Raw genomic sequence first — 17,919 nt, forward strand, 5'->3', positions numbered from 1 at the left:
CAATTTTATCATTTTTTTAATTTTTTGTACTTTAACTTTTATAATCAATATTTTTGTAAAAAAGCAAGTGAACAGAAAATTATGTTTATGTTTATGATAAGATTTCAATGTTTACTTTATAGTAAAGTGTTTTTTATCATAGAAGATAATAATAGTTATATCGGATTTCTTTGTTAGTTTGTCCAGAAGACATCTTTCACAGTAAGTATTGTTTTAATGCCAATCATTTTTGTATTTTAAATTCAGTTTAAATAAAGTTCTTCACTATTAGCCTTATTGAATTTAATCTCATTACAAGTTTTATAGGGTTGTGATACTATTTTATTTTCATTAAAATAAATTTAAAATTTATAGCCTAATCTGGATTTTGGTTAATGCAATTAAAAAGAGCATTATTTTTTTTAATAATGCAGTGAGTAACATGAGTAATAATTTTTCAGATGCAAAGAAAGTACAAACGAGTGACAAGTCGGTTAAAGCCTGATGCTAATACAATAAAAGCTGCTGTGATGTCTGTCGAATCTAGCAGTATAACACTACGAGCAGCTGCAGAAGACTATACAATTTCAAAATCAAGTTTACCGCGGAAAATAAAGGTTAATAAAGAAACTTCTTACAGTAACTTATACTTTGATGAACAACAGAAATATATTTTTGATAAGACACAAGAAGATGAACTTTCAATATATCCTAGTCAAGCATCTAATATGCATTATGGACTTGATGTTAGAGAAAGAAAGCAACTTGCATATCAATATGCAATTGAAAATGACATTAAAATACCAGAAAACTGGAAGAAGAATGAAACAGATGGAACTGAATGATTTTATTTATTCTTCAATTGTACAAAATTATCTATTCTTACGCCAGAAGCTACCAGCCTCAGTCGAACAACTAATTTCAATCGCACAAATGTAGATACTTTATTCAAAAACCATGACAGTGTGCAGAAGCGCTATAACTTTTCTGCTGATTGCATTTACAATATTGATGAAACAGGTCTGACAACTGTTCATAAGCCAGTGAAAGTAATTGCTGGTAAAAGAGTAAAGCAAGTAGGACAGGTAACTTCTGTTGAAAGGGGAACCCTAGTCACAATGGTGGGTTGCATTAATGCCCTCGGAAATTTTATTCCACCGTTTTTGATATTTCCTCGTGTCCACTTTCGTAGCCATATGCTTAACGGTGCACCAACAGGTACAAAAGGTGATGCTAATCGTAGTGGATGGATAGATACAGAAATATTTTTGAAATGTTTTGATCATTTTGTGGAGTATGGACATCCTAGCAAGGATCATCCATTACTTTTAATAATGGACAACCACAAAACTCATATATCGATTGAACTGATGGATAAAGCTAAGAAAAGCAATATTGTGCTCTTGACATTGCCACCCCATTGCAGCCACAAACTCCAACCACTTAACGGATCAGTATTTTGGCAATTAAAGAAATTTTACAATTCAGCATGTGATTCATGGTTAAAGGCACATCCAAATACTCCTATGACAATATCTGACATTTTTGAAAATTTAGGAATAGTTTACGCGAGAGCCTTTACTTCCCAAAACATTAAAAATGGTTTTGAAGAAGCTGGCATTTTCCCATACAATCCATATGTTTTCAGTGATGTCGACTTTTTATGCTGTTAAGTATCTTATCGACCAATTCTAGCAAATGACAATTCCGACAAACAAACAATCCCCACATCACTGTGTATTGTATCTGAAGTTATTAATGGAAAGAAACAGCAAATCAGCATCTGCCTCCCATTGGACAGCAGAAGATATAAGGCCATTTCCAAAAGCAGGTGAAAGGGTGGCAAAGAGAAAAAGTGCAAAAAGAAAATGTTCTAGGTCTCTGGTATTAACTAATATACCAACAAGAAATGAACCAGTTGAAAGTTTATCAGAATGTAAAAGAAAAAAAGAAGATAAAGGTAAGAAAAAGAAAAAAAAGTTACCCCCTCAGACATCAACATAATTTTGACTCAATTTAAACATCAAGCAACCTGTTGAACAAAGTTACAAATGCATTTAGAATGGTATTTTATTTTTGTTAAACATAAAAAAATTTTGTGTATTGTTATGTTTTATAAGGCGTAGAATAAACAATAAAATAATGATTAAAATTACTTGTTTCTATTGTTGTCCCACTTCACCCCAACGATTGTCCCATTTTACCCCAAAATGAGGTGACATGGGACAAACAGTATCACTTTAAAAAACCAAGCCCTTGAACTTAATTTGATGGTTAAATAATGGGTTTTGCAATAATTTAACATGACAATTCATTGGACTATAGTTTTAAACCGATTTGTATGGTTTTTGTAGAAAATTTAAAGCGCAGCACGCAAGTAAATTTTTTTTTCCCATCTCACCCCGTTCTCCCCTACAAACAATTTTTAAAAGTATAAACTGAGTAGTTGGAAATATTTTTTGTTTTTTTTAATCTAAGGAAAGTAATAGCTCGAAATCATTTGGCAATGCAACAAAGTTACATAAATGTATTATTCAATCTTTCTTTAATTTCCTGTAACTAAATATGGTACATCCTAAGGTGGTCAAAGTAAATTGGTTTTTATATATTTATATAAATTTTTATATATTTTGATTGTATACTTCAGCGGTTGAATACTAATAAAAATATATAAAAACCGTTATATAAGAAGAATTTGCTCACACAAATTTATACAATTTACAGACATCAATTGATTTTCCTTTAACTAACATATGACACTTTTTTGTATTTGGCATTTAAATTAACCGTTGAACATTTATTGAACTATTAAATGATGACGAATTAAGTTGTCTCATTTTCTACAAAACTGATTGATGCGCAAGTCTTACGTCTTCACAGCACTGAAGTATCCGGGACAACAGTTTTGTGATAAATAATTCATTAAAACTATCTTGTGTTGTGAAAAAACAAACTTATTCATTTAAAAAATAATACCAAATCTCTTTAAACATGATTGCCTCAATCACAGTTTGAGCGCGATTTGCGCACCCAGGCATTGAATAAGGCAATCATATCGGGTTGGACTAGATGCATCAGCTGTTATTTCACCTGCATATTGTACCTTCATATATTTCTAACTATTTGGCATGAGTTGTATAAGCTGTGACAAGCGTGAAAGAGTCTTCTTATCTAGAAGTAAATTTCACTGAAAATAATTTCTATCTATTGCTTTGTCGATCAAAAATGAGCTTGAAAAAGAAAAAGTGGTTGTCTCTAAATACTCCGCAGATTGTTTGTATCTGTTACGACTAGCATTTTTAGTTATGGAACCTATTACACCCTTGTTCTAACAGGTAAACAAGTCTTGCTGAGTGAAAGTCTGGAGTTGAAACCATATTAAGGAATATCTTAAAACAGGTGTTATGGAGTGCAGTAAAGCACTTTATTCACAGCTCCTTACGTACAGTTCTGTTCGCAAATGGAAAGGCAGTAATCTTTCCGTGTTTTAGAAAAAATGCGCATGACAAAATGATGACAAAAAATAAAAAAATGCAGGGAAAACAAAAAGGCTTTGCTGTCACTTTAAAGATAAATGGGGATAAATACTGATTATATAAAACAATTTTTCTAAGTTCTTCTAACTTTTCTATAATCTTAGTGTAGCTCTTGATAATATTAATACTTGTATAATGATTAGATTCAAATTGGTTTATTCGTGTGTTTCTTTTGTATGCCTTTTTCAATTGGTCGGAATAATTTTAAAAACAATCCGTTTTAACACACTTGAATATCCGAACACTTACTTTTTTATAGAAATATAATCTATTATGGTATAAATTTTTATCCGTACGATCTAGAGGGGGAAAAAGTTTAGGGTTGAAGTATTCAGATTTTTATCTTAACTTTGATGTCATGCCGATCTCCATTAATGTCTACCTCAAGCCATAACCAATCTTACAAGCAATCGTCGATAAATCACACTTTTTATTCTATATAAAAACACAAATAAATTCTTTAAAACTTTTTAAGTCATATGTGATATGGTGAAAAAGATATCGCGCTACTCACGTTTCAACTTGCTCTTCCTTAGAGAAACATACTTCAGAAAATCATCCTTTTTACTTCTTGCGCAGACTAACCTTCTGAATAAAAATTCAAAATATTACAAATCATTTTTACATTTTTTCTGAATTAAATTTGAAAGATGAAACATTTGTAACTTTAGTTGAAAATTTTGTGACTCAAAATAAACTTCTAAGATAATAATGAAAACAAATCGATGTATTTACTCCAAGTTCTGGAAATAATAGGTAATCATTCAGAGCTCAACAACCTATTTATTTGAAAATACTTTACGAAAACTATTGAACTTTTAAAAAAGAGTAATGAAAAAATAAAATGAATGTATTTTTTTTTTATAGAGTTATTGCACTTTACATTTACATTTTGATGCTAGTTTTCGATACAATAGAAACTTTTCGCTGATGTTAATATCGTTGCATAATGACAAAAACTCATTAAACTTTTTAATTATTTAAGCGCAAATTACTTAAGCGTAAAGAGCATTTTTATTATCTGAGTTCCTTTTTTTTTATGTGGCAATACTACATGTGTCATAAATACATTTTGATCTACGATAGACATACATATGTTTAAACCAATATAATGAGACAAACGAATCCAAATAATTATTTAGTCTTCGCTAATTTTATGGAATTGTATTTTTATAATAATCTTTCCTATTTTTTTCCAATATTTTCTCTCTAAAATACCTTAACAAGGTGTTCTTTTACAAGCAATTTTGTCGAGGGCAAGTCTATTTGAACACCCTGCATTCCTTTTTAATTGTAAATTTTGTGCTGGATAATACAAGCCAAGCTAAGTTTTTTTAAGCTTTTTTACTCGCTATTTTTTTATAACAAAAGTTCTCTAAGAAGGTGAGGTAAGGTAAATTTACTTTTTTTTTTCATAATGGCGATGTAGAAGTCTATGTTTGCACACTAAAGACAGTAAACACCGCTTCTATCATATGAGATTTCCAAGCTGAACTAATTAAAAATGTTAAAAACAAGAATGAATCTAAAAAATTTCGTTTCAACTTGAAGATTATCCTGAAGACTCTTTTGAAGGTTATATAGAAAGCCCTTTTGAAAACTCTTTTGAAGATTCTATAGTAAGCCCTTTTAAAAACTCTTTTTAAGATTCATTAGAAAGCTCTTTTGAATACTCTATTGAAAACGTTGGAAGCTTATATTTTAACTACCTCATTTTCACAAAGAAATTTTTCTGATAAAGTAATTAAAAATATAACAATACTGTTAACAAGAACTTTCATTTAAAAAACGTTTTGTTCAAAAACGTGCCGTTTTGCAATGTTTGTTCAACAAGAAAAAGTTTTCAATCTCTCAAGAAATATGTCAGTAAATATTTGTTTGAATAGGCGATAGGTTAGAAAAGAACAAATATTATTTTTTAAACCGTCTTTATAAACCCCTTCGAGAAGGATGAAAGGTTTCTAATTCAGATAAAATCTGAAATTGTGTGAAGATTCAGAAAATAACCCTTAAGAAAGGTGTTGAGCTTTAATTATCTACACTAAAGGTGTTAATTTAGTGTAATAAAAAGTTTAATGAACTAGTATAAACAAACTTATTTAAACTATAGTAAAAATATGTTTTTTTCAACCTTTCAACGAAAGCAATATTCGTTATTTTTAAAAAGAGAAACGATTATAACTTGAGTCACTTTTTTAAAAGCAACTAAACTATTTTTAAGCGAGTAAAAGCTTTTTAATCTTTTTTAATCCACAGGCAACTCTATACCATAAAAAATATTTTGAAAAAATTCCTCAAAGCTTTACTTATTGTAAATCGACACAACTGCAATGGTATTACAACGGTAACCATTAATTGGTATTTTATGGAGAAAGCATGAAAGAATCAGGAGAGGTCTAAGTTCATGTTAAACTATTTATTTAAGTTTTGGTTTCAGTAATCAGTGTATTGTAAATAAGGGTCTTTTTGTTTAAGGGAAGTTTTGATTAATATTTTAGACCAAAGAATGCTGGATTTGTAATTAAAAAGACCCACATTACCCCTTGATGCTTCACATTACGTCGGTGATAAAATCTTAAAAAGTTACTGTTTGTGTAGGTATTAAATGTCTAGCTCGTTGCTGTTCTAAATAACCCTCCAGTTTTTGCATAACATAGTGAGAAACTTTTTGAGAGGCAAAAAAATACATATATTTCGCATTGATTTCAGCATTGGGTAATACAAATATTAGCGAATGTTTCATGTAACAGCAAGATAGAGTATGTGATTTCAGCATTCTAGGTATAGTAAATCATTGGAAACAAGACGTTCTTATCAAAGCGAACATAGTTTATATGTAGAAAAATGCAAGGGTGGTTTTGAAATTGAACACCGGAAACGGTGTTCAACTTCAAAACCACCCTTCCATTTTCAATTTTAATCTAGATTTTGAAAGAATTCTATCGTCGTTGGAAAAAAATAAGATTGCAATATTGTTTGGGTCCCCCCTTTCTCAAATGTGAATCGAATAAACAAAGGCTAGATTTCACTTCATTTGAAAAATTTAACTAACATCAATCACTTTCTCTTTGTTTTAAAATGGCGACGATGAAAAGTTTTCCATCCCCTCTATTTATAGAGAATGTAAACTTTACATGGTCTTAACATTAAACATTTAAAAGGCTTTTTCACTAAATAAGAACTTAACAGTTAAATTTTAGAAAATAAACTTCTATATACAATAAAGCGCTAAACTTCAATGTGAGTTATCTCAAAATGAGGCTGAAGTATGATAACCACATTATTGCATAAAATCATCCATCAAGTGTACAAATATCGAGAGAAGTTGACGATATTTAAAAATCGAGAATAGTCAACAGTTTTGCACTTTGATTGGGTTGAGTAAATTTTTAAAATCGATTTTAAGTCTAAAAAGCTGGGAATCACCGCATCAATGAATTTGAAAGGAAAACGTGTTAATCAATTAGAACTAATTAGGTTTTGCTTCTCAACTTTTCCTCTTCAGTGCTGACATTAGAAAAATATTTTTCTCCTGAAATCTACGTACAAATTTATCTAAATCTTTGAATAAAGAAGTTTTTTTTAAAAAGAATTGCCTTAAAGTCACAATAATCTCAGCCTCGTGCCCAGAAAATCATCTCATTGTTGCTTGGCTCATTCAAGATCATTTAACTAGTTTAGAAAATACGGTTTTCATCGCACTAATCCATAGTTTTCTGATATTTAGTTTGACCAAGAAATATTTGCATAATTCTTATCACTTGAAATGATATAAAACAAGAAATTCAAAAAATATTAAAATCGAAAAATATCTAGGAAACTTTTTCCAATATCTACCACATTTGCTACCTTGTTTACAACCCGATCAGCAAATTGTCTTCCGTCCTCAAATAAATCTGCTTCCAATCTTAATGCTTCTTCATGAATTGCATTTGGGAGATCTTGATCAAATTTGGAAACCCCGGTTACTAACTTATCTACGATAAGTTTTATTTTTTCATTCACATTTTCACTTTTAATTTCTTCACTAGGAACGACTGATTTAATTTCTGTAACAAAATCCGAAATCCTTTCTTGGACGTTCTTTATTTCTGTTGTGTCTTTGAGCGAACTTAAGACGATTTCATTAAAAATAGTGTCTACATTTAACACAAGAAACTTTAGATTAAAAAAATCTGAATAATTTTTTTCAAGCAACTTTGATAAAATTCTGTCAAAATAGGTTAACTTCTGAATCATATCCTCTACAAAAACTATAACATCATTTACATTTAATGGTATGCGTTCTTCAATGTTGTCTATTATCCATTCAGTTTTCTTTAAAACTTCTTTTTGCACTTCTGGGTCTATGGTCTCAATAACATTTATTTTGTTCATGAAATAATATGGTAGACAGTTGCTTTCAAAAGCTTTCTGCATCTGAACAAACAAATAACCGAGAGCTGTTTTAAGTGCTTCAGACGTTTCCTTCCATATTTCATCATGCGGAGGAAAATCTTCTGCAGTTTTCAACATAATGTTTTTTCCAATAAAAGAGGAAAGTTGAGTTGGGCTAATTGGTTTCAGCCATTTGTAAAACATCGCTTTAAAGATGAAGTAAACTAACTTTTGCTGTGGATTATACATAGAAATCAGCTTGCGTTCAACATCTGAAAATGAATACTTCCAATCGAGAGTTTCCGTGTTACCTTTTTCAGTTGCAGATGGTTTTGCAATTATATGACATGTCTGCGTGAGATCATCAATGGTACGGACATCGGGCCAGTTTCTTTTTCTCTCTTTCCATTCAGAGGCAACATCAGGCCACCAATAAATTCGAATCAAGTTGACTAAGTCAATGGAAAGTTTAAGTGCGTTTTTGTTTTTAATTTGGACTGTATATTCGGAACCAACTGATGCATTTGTAACTTTCTCAGCTTTTGTAAGAGATATATTAGAAATTTTTTCATCAAAAACTACTGCAAAAGCTATTTCAAATACTTTTCGATTCTCTTGGAGCTTAAACTTATCTAGTAAAAAAGTTTTAATATTGTATGGACTTGCATAACCTTCTGCACTAACAGTTGATAAATATTCCTCCACATGTGCTTTTGAAACACCCAAATCTTCATTATTTTTTAACTTTAAAATCTCAGGATGGATGCAAACATTGACATAGCCAAGTTTGTCTGGGATGTCTTCGACGTAGTTTTTGAGTTCAAGGGGAATCTCTAGGAGAATAAATTCTACATCAATCTCAAGCTCCCTGTTTAATCCATCGTCAAACTCATTATTGGGTTTAAAAATACGAGCACTTGCAGAACCTTCAGAAGTACTTCCTGCTATCCCTATAATTTTTGATGCATTTGCTTGATTTTCAGAGAACCATGCTTTACGAAATGATAATATCGACTTCAATAACGAGTATCCTTTGTCGCAAATCTGCTCGTCAAGTCCTTTTAGTTTTTTGAATTTCTCAAATTTTTCATCGAAGGAATCTGCTATTCAAATAAAAACAAGCAATTAAAAAGAGTAAGAACACTATTGATCTCACCAAAGCAGTAAAAACCTTTAGTAAGAAACGTCGTTGCTTTTTTTTGCCATGCTTTGAAAACACATGGACCAATTCATTTTTAATTAAATCATGAATTAATTGCTTAGTAATGTAATTTAAAACTGCAAATAGAAATGTATTTTAATTTTCAAGAATTAAAGAAAAACATTAAAATAAGTAACACGGCGATAGAAAATGTCTATTTTCGTCAGATTTGGCAAGCACACATATTGTCACAAAATTTTTTTGTTGGTTAGCTGAAAATATCAACTATGAAGCAATGACATAATCTAACCAAATCTTACAAATGCAAAAGCAATATAAAACATTTGATGATGCTTGCCTCAGTAAGTGTTGAGTGAGGATGGACTGTTCAAATTAAAAGGCAGTTGATGTTGCTGATTATAGTTGGTAAACGAATTATCATTACAGAATGTTTTGATAAATTATTTATCATTACAGAATGTTTTGATAAATTATTTATCATAACAAAATGTTTTGATAATAGACAATTTAAGGCAGTTTTTTACTTATTTCGTAAATATTATTAAACAAATCACAATATTCATCTGTTATATTAAGAATCAACTTTATTTCATTTCATCATTTTCTTCTGAAGTTTTTGAAGCCTTCTTTGACTATATTCTTTTTTGTGAAAGTTTATTTTTTCAATAGCCAAACATTTTGACAAAATGCATTACATCAAATAATAAAATGTAATGTGATATAGAAAAAGTGATTTTCTAAGTATGTAAATTTTGCTCAAAACAGCAAGACTTACATTAGAATACTGGCATTTCATTCCATACATAAAGTCACATTAACCTGTCATAGTGAAAGCATTTTATGCCAAAAAGTATGCAGTCGAATATGAAAAATCCAAAGTTAAACCCTTTCTGTTAACACTTGTTGAGGAAATTTTTTTAATAATATTTAAAATTTTATTTTAAAATATTGGAAAACAATCTTTAACGCGAAGACAAATGGGGCGACAGTATTTACAAAAGTTTGAACAAAACTAATTATATTAATCCAGCTAGTTAATTTTTCTTTTTAATAAATACTCCGAGTTAAAAAAGCTACCTAATGTTGTTTAAAAGATTAATGAAAATATTATTTAACATTTAATGAACGATACTGTAATAAATGTTTCTAATGATTAAAATCTTCATTAAAAATCCAGTACAGAACAAATTTAATTGAGGGTTAATACTCAAAAAAGCTAACATTTAAGTGAATACAAGGAAAACTTTAATTATTCTTAACACTAAGTTTTACTAGTCTAAGACTAAGTTCTGTTATGGAAAAATGAAATAATTCGCTGAATAAGTTTTAACCAGAGAAGACTTTTTGTTGAAGTTTGCAATATCTTTATTTACAAGTTTCATCCTTGACAACCTTAAAGTTAACATAGCAGCACGTTGTAAATAATACATCCTTAATCTCATACTATTTATTAGAAAAAAATCAACGATAATGCGACTCAAAACAGTTTTAGGTGTTCTTAAAATGTGTTTTATGTAAACCTGCATCGTCAAATGTTTAACAGTTTTTAAAAACCAAAGTTGATCAATTTCTATATTACGCAAATAAGTTTAGAAAAGCAGAAAATGAAAAATACATTATAAAGAGAAAATTAACCTTCTGATTTTAAAGCTTTTTCCATCTTTCATTATTACCAATTTATTTAGCAAACAGTCCAAGGAAATGGAATAGCTTCAACCTATTCTGATTACCATTTGTATCATCATATGTTGTTTCGATCTCAGTTTTCTATTCAAATTTCGCTTTTCCCTTATACTTTTTATTTCAACATAAACACTCCCTTTGTCTTTACTTAGTTCGTGACATTGTTACGGGAGACTTTCTCGTTTACTCCAACATCATTCATAAATCCGATTGCAAAAAGCAGTATGCTTTTATCTGTGCAATTAAGTGGTAAATTGCAATAGGATAAACTTTTTAATCCTTTATGCTGCTTTACCTTTTTAATATTTTAAATTCAATTTGTTTCAAATGAGTGATTTAGAAGTTTTTTTTCTTTATTCTTTATCATTCGTTGTTAACGGATTAACATAACGCCGATGCCTAATATCTTTAACGAAAATTTACTATAATTTATACCGTAGATCTAATGATGATAAAAATAGGATTGTGATTTCGGATGCGTTTCAATAACATTAAGTGTAAAAAATTTAAATTTACTCTAAATTGTTAGGTTTTTTTTAGTTGTCGAGCTATCGAGGTAAAGCCGCAGCATTTAAAAGATATGAACAACAACAGATAATTAAAAAGCAATAAACACAATAAAAGCTCAAACAGCCATAGAAAGTTAAAACCGATTGGTTGGAAAAGTTTTTTAGCTTTTTATTTGCATTCACAAATTGAATTGAAGTTTGCTTTGAAGCAAAAGTTATTTTGAAATTTAAATTTCAACAAAATTATATTAGCATATTTTATTATCGTCATTTATTTATATGCAACTAAAGTTGGAACATCCTGAGGTCGCCCGAATGTTTTGGTTTTAGTATATTTTTATTAGTATTCGACTACAACGGTTGTGAATTATCTTACATAAAAATATGCAAATTTCTGGGTTATCAATTGATTTTCCTTTTAATAACTTTTACAACTTTGATTTGTATTTTCCTTTGAAATTAGTCATTTAGAATTTGATTTAGTTACTATAACAAGATGATAAATGATTTTTCTACAAAACTAGTTAATGTGCTAGTCTTACATCCACATAGCACTGATGTATCCGGGACAAAAAGCTTTTTAAAAAACAAGCAACCAGTACTATTTTTTGTTGTGAAAAATAAACTTATTCAAACAAAAGTTGTAGCTAACTCTCATCAAATATGATTAGAAATAATGACTTATTTACAGTCTGTGTGTAAAAATTGCATCCAAACCGTGAATAAGGCAATATCTGAACTTTTTACATTATTGATAATAGACTGACATAGCATTAGGGGTTTTAGAGTGTTCAAGAAACCGGACCCCCGAGCTTTTGGGGCCCCCAACTATCACCAGTCTTGTTTTTTTTAGTATACGCTCAACGTCCCTGAAATATGTTTAACAGCAAAGCGTTAATCTATTCTAATTTAATGAAAAATAAGTAAAATTTTCTTGCTGAATTCTCTTTTATATTTGTTTTCTATTTCTAAACACAGAGTTTCTATGTTAATGTCGTTTGTTTACTGCATATGACTAATTTGAAAATCCGTTTTAAAAAACAACGAAACAAATAATATCTACATTTCGGTGAGCTGCTGAGCGTCCCACAGGTGCGATTAGCTTAAACCTTTTAAGAAAATGAAATCAATGAACCATATTGATAATTAAATGTGCCTTACTTCATTTTTCAATTATCAACAAAAACAAAAGAGGTTCAGTTTTTAACGTCTAATCCTAATAATCTATTATATATGGTTTTTACTACATCATTATTAAACAAACTTAAGTGAATAAAAAAGTATAAAATTTGCTTTTATTGACATAAATTTGTCAACTTGCTTATTGCAACTATTATATTTGAATAAAAAAAGATTTCACAAAATGAGACCCTCAGCTTTACAATATCAAACTAAACTTTTAGCCTAAATGTATCCCTGCTTTTACTACCATTTTTACCTAAGTAAGTGTGTGTTATTACAGACTTACAGTGCCGTTTAATAGAGTTAATTTTTATGTCATGATATAGGTAAGTGATCCAAAGGTGAACACAAATAACACCGATATTGTATTATAGATTATATTTTGAAGATCAACACCGTTTACCTTTGTTACTTTTAAATCAACAGGTTCCAAATAAAATTTTGATTTAATTTATACAAGTTAAAGCCGTTAAAAATAGATAAATTAGTTTTTATTGTCGCTATAAATGTGCTATATATGGCAGACTTATGGTAACTTGTCGCATAAAAACACCTAGACCCCTCAACCACGCATAATTATAAGACCTGCATGTCCCTTCAAATGTCAAGTTACAACAAAATAATTTTGACTTAATTTTTCCGATCATTCTTCCCTTCTTTGATAGACTCCAGTCTATCAATCCTTTTCAATTATTGAACTCAATATGACAAAATCTTGTAATTGGTTGTATAAATTCTCTTTCGCCAATTTTAACTTTTACAACTCTTACACGTCCATCTTTTCCTTCAAATACTTCTGTTATTCTACCAAGCGGCTAATGTTCCCTTACTGTATCCGGAGAAATGACTAATACAATGTCATCTATTTTCATTTTGCGGCTATCTTGATTCCGTTTAAAAATTCCGTTTTAATAAAGAGGGAAGCCATTCTCGCAACCATCTTTTCCAAAATTGATGTAATAGTTCTTGTACTCGACGCTAGCGTGTGTTAGGATGATAAATTTTTGATTGACTTGAGTCAGGAGTGAATTATCCTCTCACTTGTCTTGTTAAAAAACGATTAGGAGTCAATAGAACATTACTTTTATATCCGCTAGGGTGTCCTAAAATTTCAAAAATATTTGAATTTCTCCTTTACCCTAGAAGTCCAAAAATCACAAAAACATTTTTGCATCTGCATTTAAACAGATAAATGTAAATATTGGTTTTTGACAGAAATCAAGCAAATAATATTTAGTGGAATAAAATATTTATTTAACAAGTGATTAGCACAGTTTTAAATTGTTTCTTCGTCATCTCCTTTGTGAGCTTTTTTCTGTTGTCTCTTGCAACTAGCATTACATTTTGCTTCATGCCCTCACATTTGTGTGAGTTCTTAAAATCTTGAATAAACCGAATATTTCGCTAAACAAAATTATTGACGCACATACCGCTTTTTGCAAATGATATAAAACTTTCAAGACTAGGGGTGTTTTAGTCCTCAACCCAACTCTCCACTTCAGTGGTATCTATGTCGGCAACCTTCAATAGAAACCAACTCTGAGGCCTAACAAGATCAAACAGCTCAGATAATTCTTGTATTGTTGGAAATTGGGGTTTGCCGACCTTGAACTTTTTTGGCACATCAAACTGCTACAGTCTACTCAACATCTTTACCTTTACTTCATAGTCTAAATTAGTATCAGCAAGAGCCAATAAAACCAGCTCTTCAATAAGATACCATGTGTGTCTTTGCATACTTTTGTGTAGAGCATGTCCCAGCTCTGGATATTGCTCTTTAATATGAAATACTTCTTTAAAATCATTAAGATCATTGTTTGGAGCATTGTTTAAAAGACATGCTTTTAAAAACCATGGAGTATAGCAGATTGCAACAAAGAAAGAAGCAGTTTCCACCATGGTTTTCTCTTCTTCATTCATGACTTTAGATATCTTTGAAGTTGTTGTGAGTTTAAGAAGATAAAATGCAGCTGCCATGAATCTTGCTTCATGGCAGGCTCCTGGTTGGTGAAGAGAGAAGTTAGGAACTTCTCCACCAAGGTAAAATACCACTAACTCACATAGCTCTTTGTAATCACCTCTTGAAAAATTACCCAACGTAATAGCTTGCTCTCCGTACTCTATGGCTATTCTAAGTGTGGTATGTAGAGGAGAACCAGTTTCTACTTTACTTCAATCAAGTTTCACTAAATCATATATATTCACAGATTCTTAACATCTTGCCATCCTTTTGCAGTCTTGTGTACAAACCTCTTCTTGGACCTTTTGTTTTTTCACCTGTCAAAGCCTCCGTGAAGTGTTAAATATGGACTTCCAATATATGCCTTCACATAAACCATAAAAGTGGAACATCTAGACTGGAGGCAAGAATGGCAACGGCTCCTGAAAATATCCCAGTATTTAATTGTGTAGTGACACAACATATAATATAAACTTGATCTGCAATAGCATAGTATTCAAGCATGTTAAGGATAACTTCAACTTGATCATAACCTCTGCAGCTGTTGGCTTGAACCACTCCCAAGAGTATGTCATTTGTATCATCTGTCTGGGGAAGTGACAATAACTGCTATTTTTTCAACTGTAACAGTTATGTTCAGCTGTTCTTCTATCTGCTTCACTTGTATTCCATCAAAAAGAAGACAAAGTCTCTTTCCTTTCAATGAGTCAAATATGTCCTGCCTTATATGATCACCTTGTCCTTCAATTTGTTCAAACCTTTTTCTATAGACTGCGCTTCTTGATAAGTTGATTTCATCCAGATTCACACTACCTTTTTTACATTTAGCTGCTACTATTAAAGTTTGAGGTCTTATGCCAACATTATATCTTGCAGCAGCTGCAGGTGTGCATTCTATCAGTTCTTCAGGACAGATATGTATCAAAACCTTGGTTTTAGATTTGTTTCGAATATTTTCCTTATCAGAATCTTCTTCAGAGGATGATTCATTATCAGATTCGGGGTCAGAACTTTCATACTCAAAGGAATTTTCCTGTTCATGCCTTTCTGCTGGAGCAAAGTTTGTATTGATTTTCTGTTTCTCTGTTTCTTTTATCCTCTACAGTCTCTGATATCTTTGTTCCTTGTTAATCTTAGCTTTTTGATAGATTATGTCTAATTCTTCTAAAATGTATTGTTTCAATTCACCCTTTTGTTCTTTGTAGAAAAGCAAATCTTATGCATTCTTAGCACGAAGACGGTCAGAAGCAACCTTATTCTCAATTTTAGGAACAGAAATATCGAAGAGACAGTTACTTTCCTCAACAAAATCCAATTGCATCTTTTTAAATCTATCATGACTTGAATCCCAATTTAAATTGTGTAATTTTCGCACCTTTTTATACTTCTGATCCAGCTTTAGAATCTTTTCTCTTACAGAAGCTCCCTTCAAAATGAAATCACCCAAACCAGCTTTTTTCCAGATTTCTAATACAGATGAAGAAATGCATCTTTTACTTGTTGTAGAACAAGTTACATCTCTACAAAGTAAATTTAATCCAAAATAAGCTTGCGGACATGCAACCAGTTGCTTGGTTGGTTTGAAACTTGCAGATCTAAAATAAACAAAAAACATGAGCTAGATTTTAAAAAGGCAAGCAAACGAAAATTCAATTCTTTTGTTCTTCTGTCACCTTGTTGATCGGACTTACTCCAGATGTCTCAACACACTGCCAACACTTGGAAGTTGATTCTGTGGAAGCTCATTCAGTGGGTATTCAAGAAGGTAAATCAGCCTTCTTGGATTTGTCAGTATAGAATTCTTCCTCTTTTCTCCACTTGCTTTTCTTTTACATTTAGTTCTTCCAATTTTATCAAAATCGTATTTAATAATACTTAAGCTAATACAAATTAAATGAAGTTGCTAAATATTATTTCATAATACGTTTTTTTAAATCTTAAACAAAAACCGTTGAGAACAAACACAGCTCTAATTTGGAATCTCAGCATGCACTAGACTGGATATTGCAAACTGCGTACACTCGTACTGTAAACTGCGTACACTTGCACTATAAACTGTGTACACTTGTGTATACAGTAAAAAAGCACAAAAAAATATTAAATGTAATGACCACAAGCTTTCTTACGAGGATTAATATGCATATTGTAACAACAATTGGAGTTTTACAAGTAGTTATCAAGTTTTCAAAATTTTCAATTTTTACATCTATCACTTTTACAAGAGTAAAATTTAAAAATATTACATTTTTAGAATCAGGATATCAAGTAGAATGGGAAAAAACACCAAGTAAAATTCTTTTGAAATTTTGGGAAACCCTAATATCAGCACTCTGATACGTTAATGAGCGAGAGTTCAAAAAACTCTCAGCACCCGTAAAGGCCGTATAGAGTTCTTCATCAGTATTCCAGATACTGCACGTTTTGTAGCCTTGATCATTATTTCGAACGCACCACCAAGATGAGCTCCAAGTGGAGCGTTGAAGTGCCACTTGATTCTTTTATTAGCTGTAGAGTTGGTAACTTTATTCTTATGTAAGCCATTGACAAGTTCTTTTAGTTCACGAGATCCGCCAACAAAATTTGTTCCATTGTCCATCAAAGCTTCCAGTAATAATCCTCTTCATTTCACTATTCAAAACATGGCATCGAGGAATGAATTTGTTTCTAAATTATAGGGTAAATTATCTCGAGATGTACTGCTCGTGATAGCTAACAGGTAAACAAGCATAAATATATTTTATTTTTGTATCCTCCCTCTACCTTGCATAAAATTTGGTACACCCTGTGGCGGCTAAAGTGAAACGGTTTTTATATATTTATAAAACTTTTTGTATAATTTTTGATGTACTTCAACGGTTGAATACTAACAAAAATATCTAAAAAACCGTTATATAAGCAGTTTTTGCTTACACAAATTTATACAAGAAACAGAGACATCAATTAATTTTTCTTTAACTAACTTTTACCCCTTTTTTTGTATTTTGCATCTATGTTAACCATTGAACATTTAATGAACTATTAAAAGATGATGAATTAAGTTGTCTCATTTCCTAAGAAACTAATTGATACGCAAGTCTTACGTCTGCACAGCACTGAAGTATCCGGGACAAACAGTTTTGTGATAAGTAATTGATTAGAACAACCTTTTGTTGTGAAAAAACAAACTTATTCATTTAAAAAATGTTACCAAATCTCTTCAAATATGTATGCTTCAATCACAGTTTAGGCGCAATTTGCGCACCCAGACCTTGAATTAGGCAATCATATTGGGTTGGGCTAGATGCACCAGCTGTTACCCAAGTAGCAGCACTTGTATGGGCCAGTACCAGCTATGCCAGTTCTGCCGATCTATTTACGGGTCATTAAAGTTCTATGAATGACATGCCGGAGCCGATGTGAACCATTGTTGTACCGTAAAAGATTCACAAGAGCTGGTTAGCCAGATAGCAACTATCATATGGTCTTTTTGCGGCATCCCTGTCCTGGATATCCAATAACGGGCCGATACATATACACAGATGGCACGCCAGA

General features: G+C 31.0%; 1 protein-coding gene and 1 pseudogene across 2 annotated transcripts; one reads left to right on the plus strand and one right to left on the minus strand.

Moving 5' to 3' along the window:
* Positions 1 to 509: 509 nt before the first annotated feature.
* LOC145183102 (uncharacterized) lies at positions 510 to 1,999 on the plus strand (annotated as a pseudogene).
* Positions 2,000 to 6,536: 4,537 nt separating this feature from the next.
* LOC149886249 (uncharacterized) lies at positions 6,537 to 10,973 on the minus strand. 2 transcript variants are annotated; one of them, XM_090092153.1, is made up of 2 exons: positions 10,690 to 10,973; positions 6,537 to 8,995 (listed from the first exon to the last, which is right to left on the minus strand). In XM_090092153.1, exons 1-2 carry the CDS (start codon positions 10,712 to 10,714, stop codon positions 7,311 to 7,313), a joined length of 1,710 nt encoding a protein of 569 aa, XP_089948279.1. In that variant the 5' UTR covers positions 10,715 to 10,973; the 3' UTR covers positions 6,537 to 7,310. The 2 variants fall into 2 exon arrangements, with proteins under 2 accessions (XP_089948279.1, XP_089948280.1); XM_090092154.1 differs by having other exon boundaries at positions 6,537 to 8,992; positions 10,690 to 10,950.
* Positions 10,974 to 17,919: the final 6,946 nt, after the last annotated feature.

Source organism: Hydra viridissima, unplaced genomic scaffold (genome assembly GCF_058129835.1).
Source record: "Hydra viridissima isolate aposymbiotic clone 2 unplaced genomic scaffold, HvirCarnegie_v1 scaffold_7, whole genome shotgun sequence".
In the NCBI taxonomy this organism is placed as follows: Eukaryota; Metazoa; Cnidaria; class Hydrozoa; order Anthoathecata; family Hydridae; genus Hydra; species Hydra viridissima.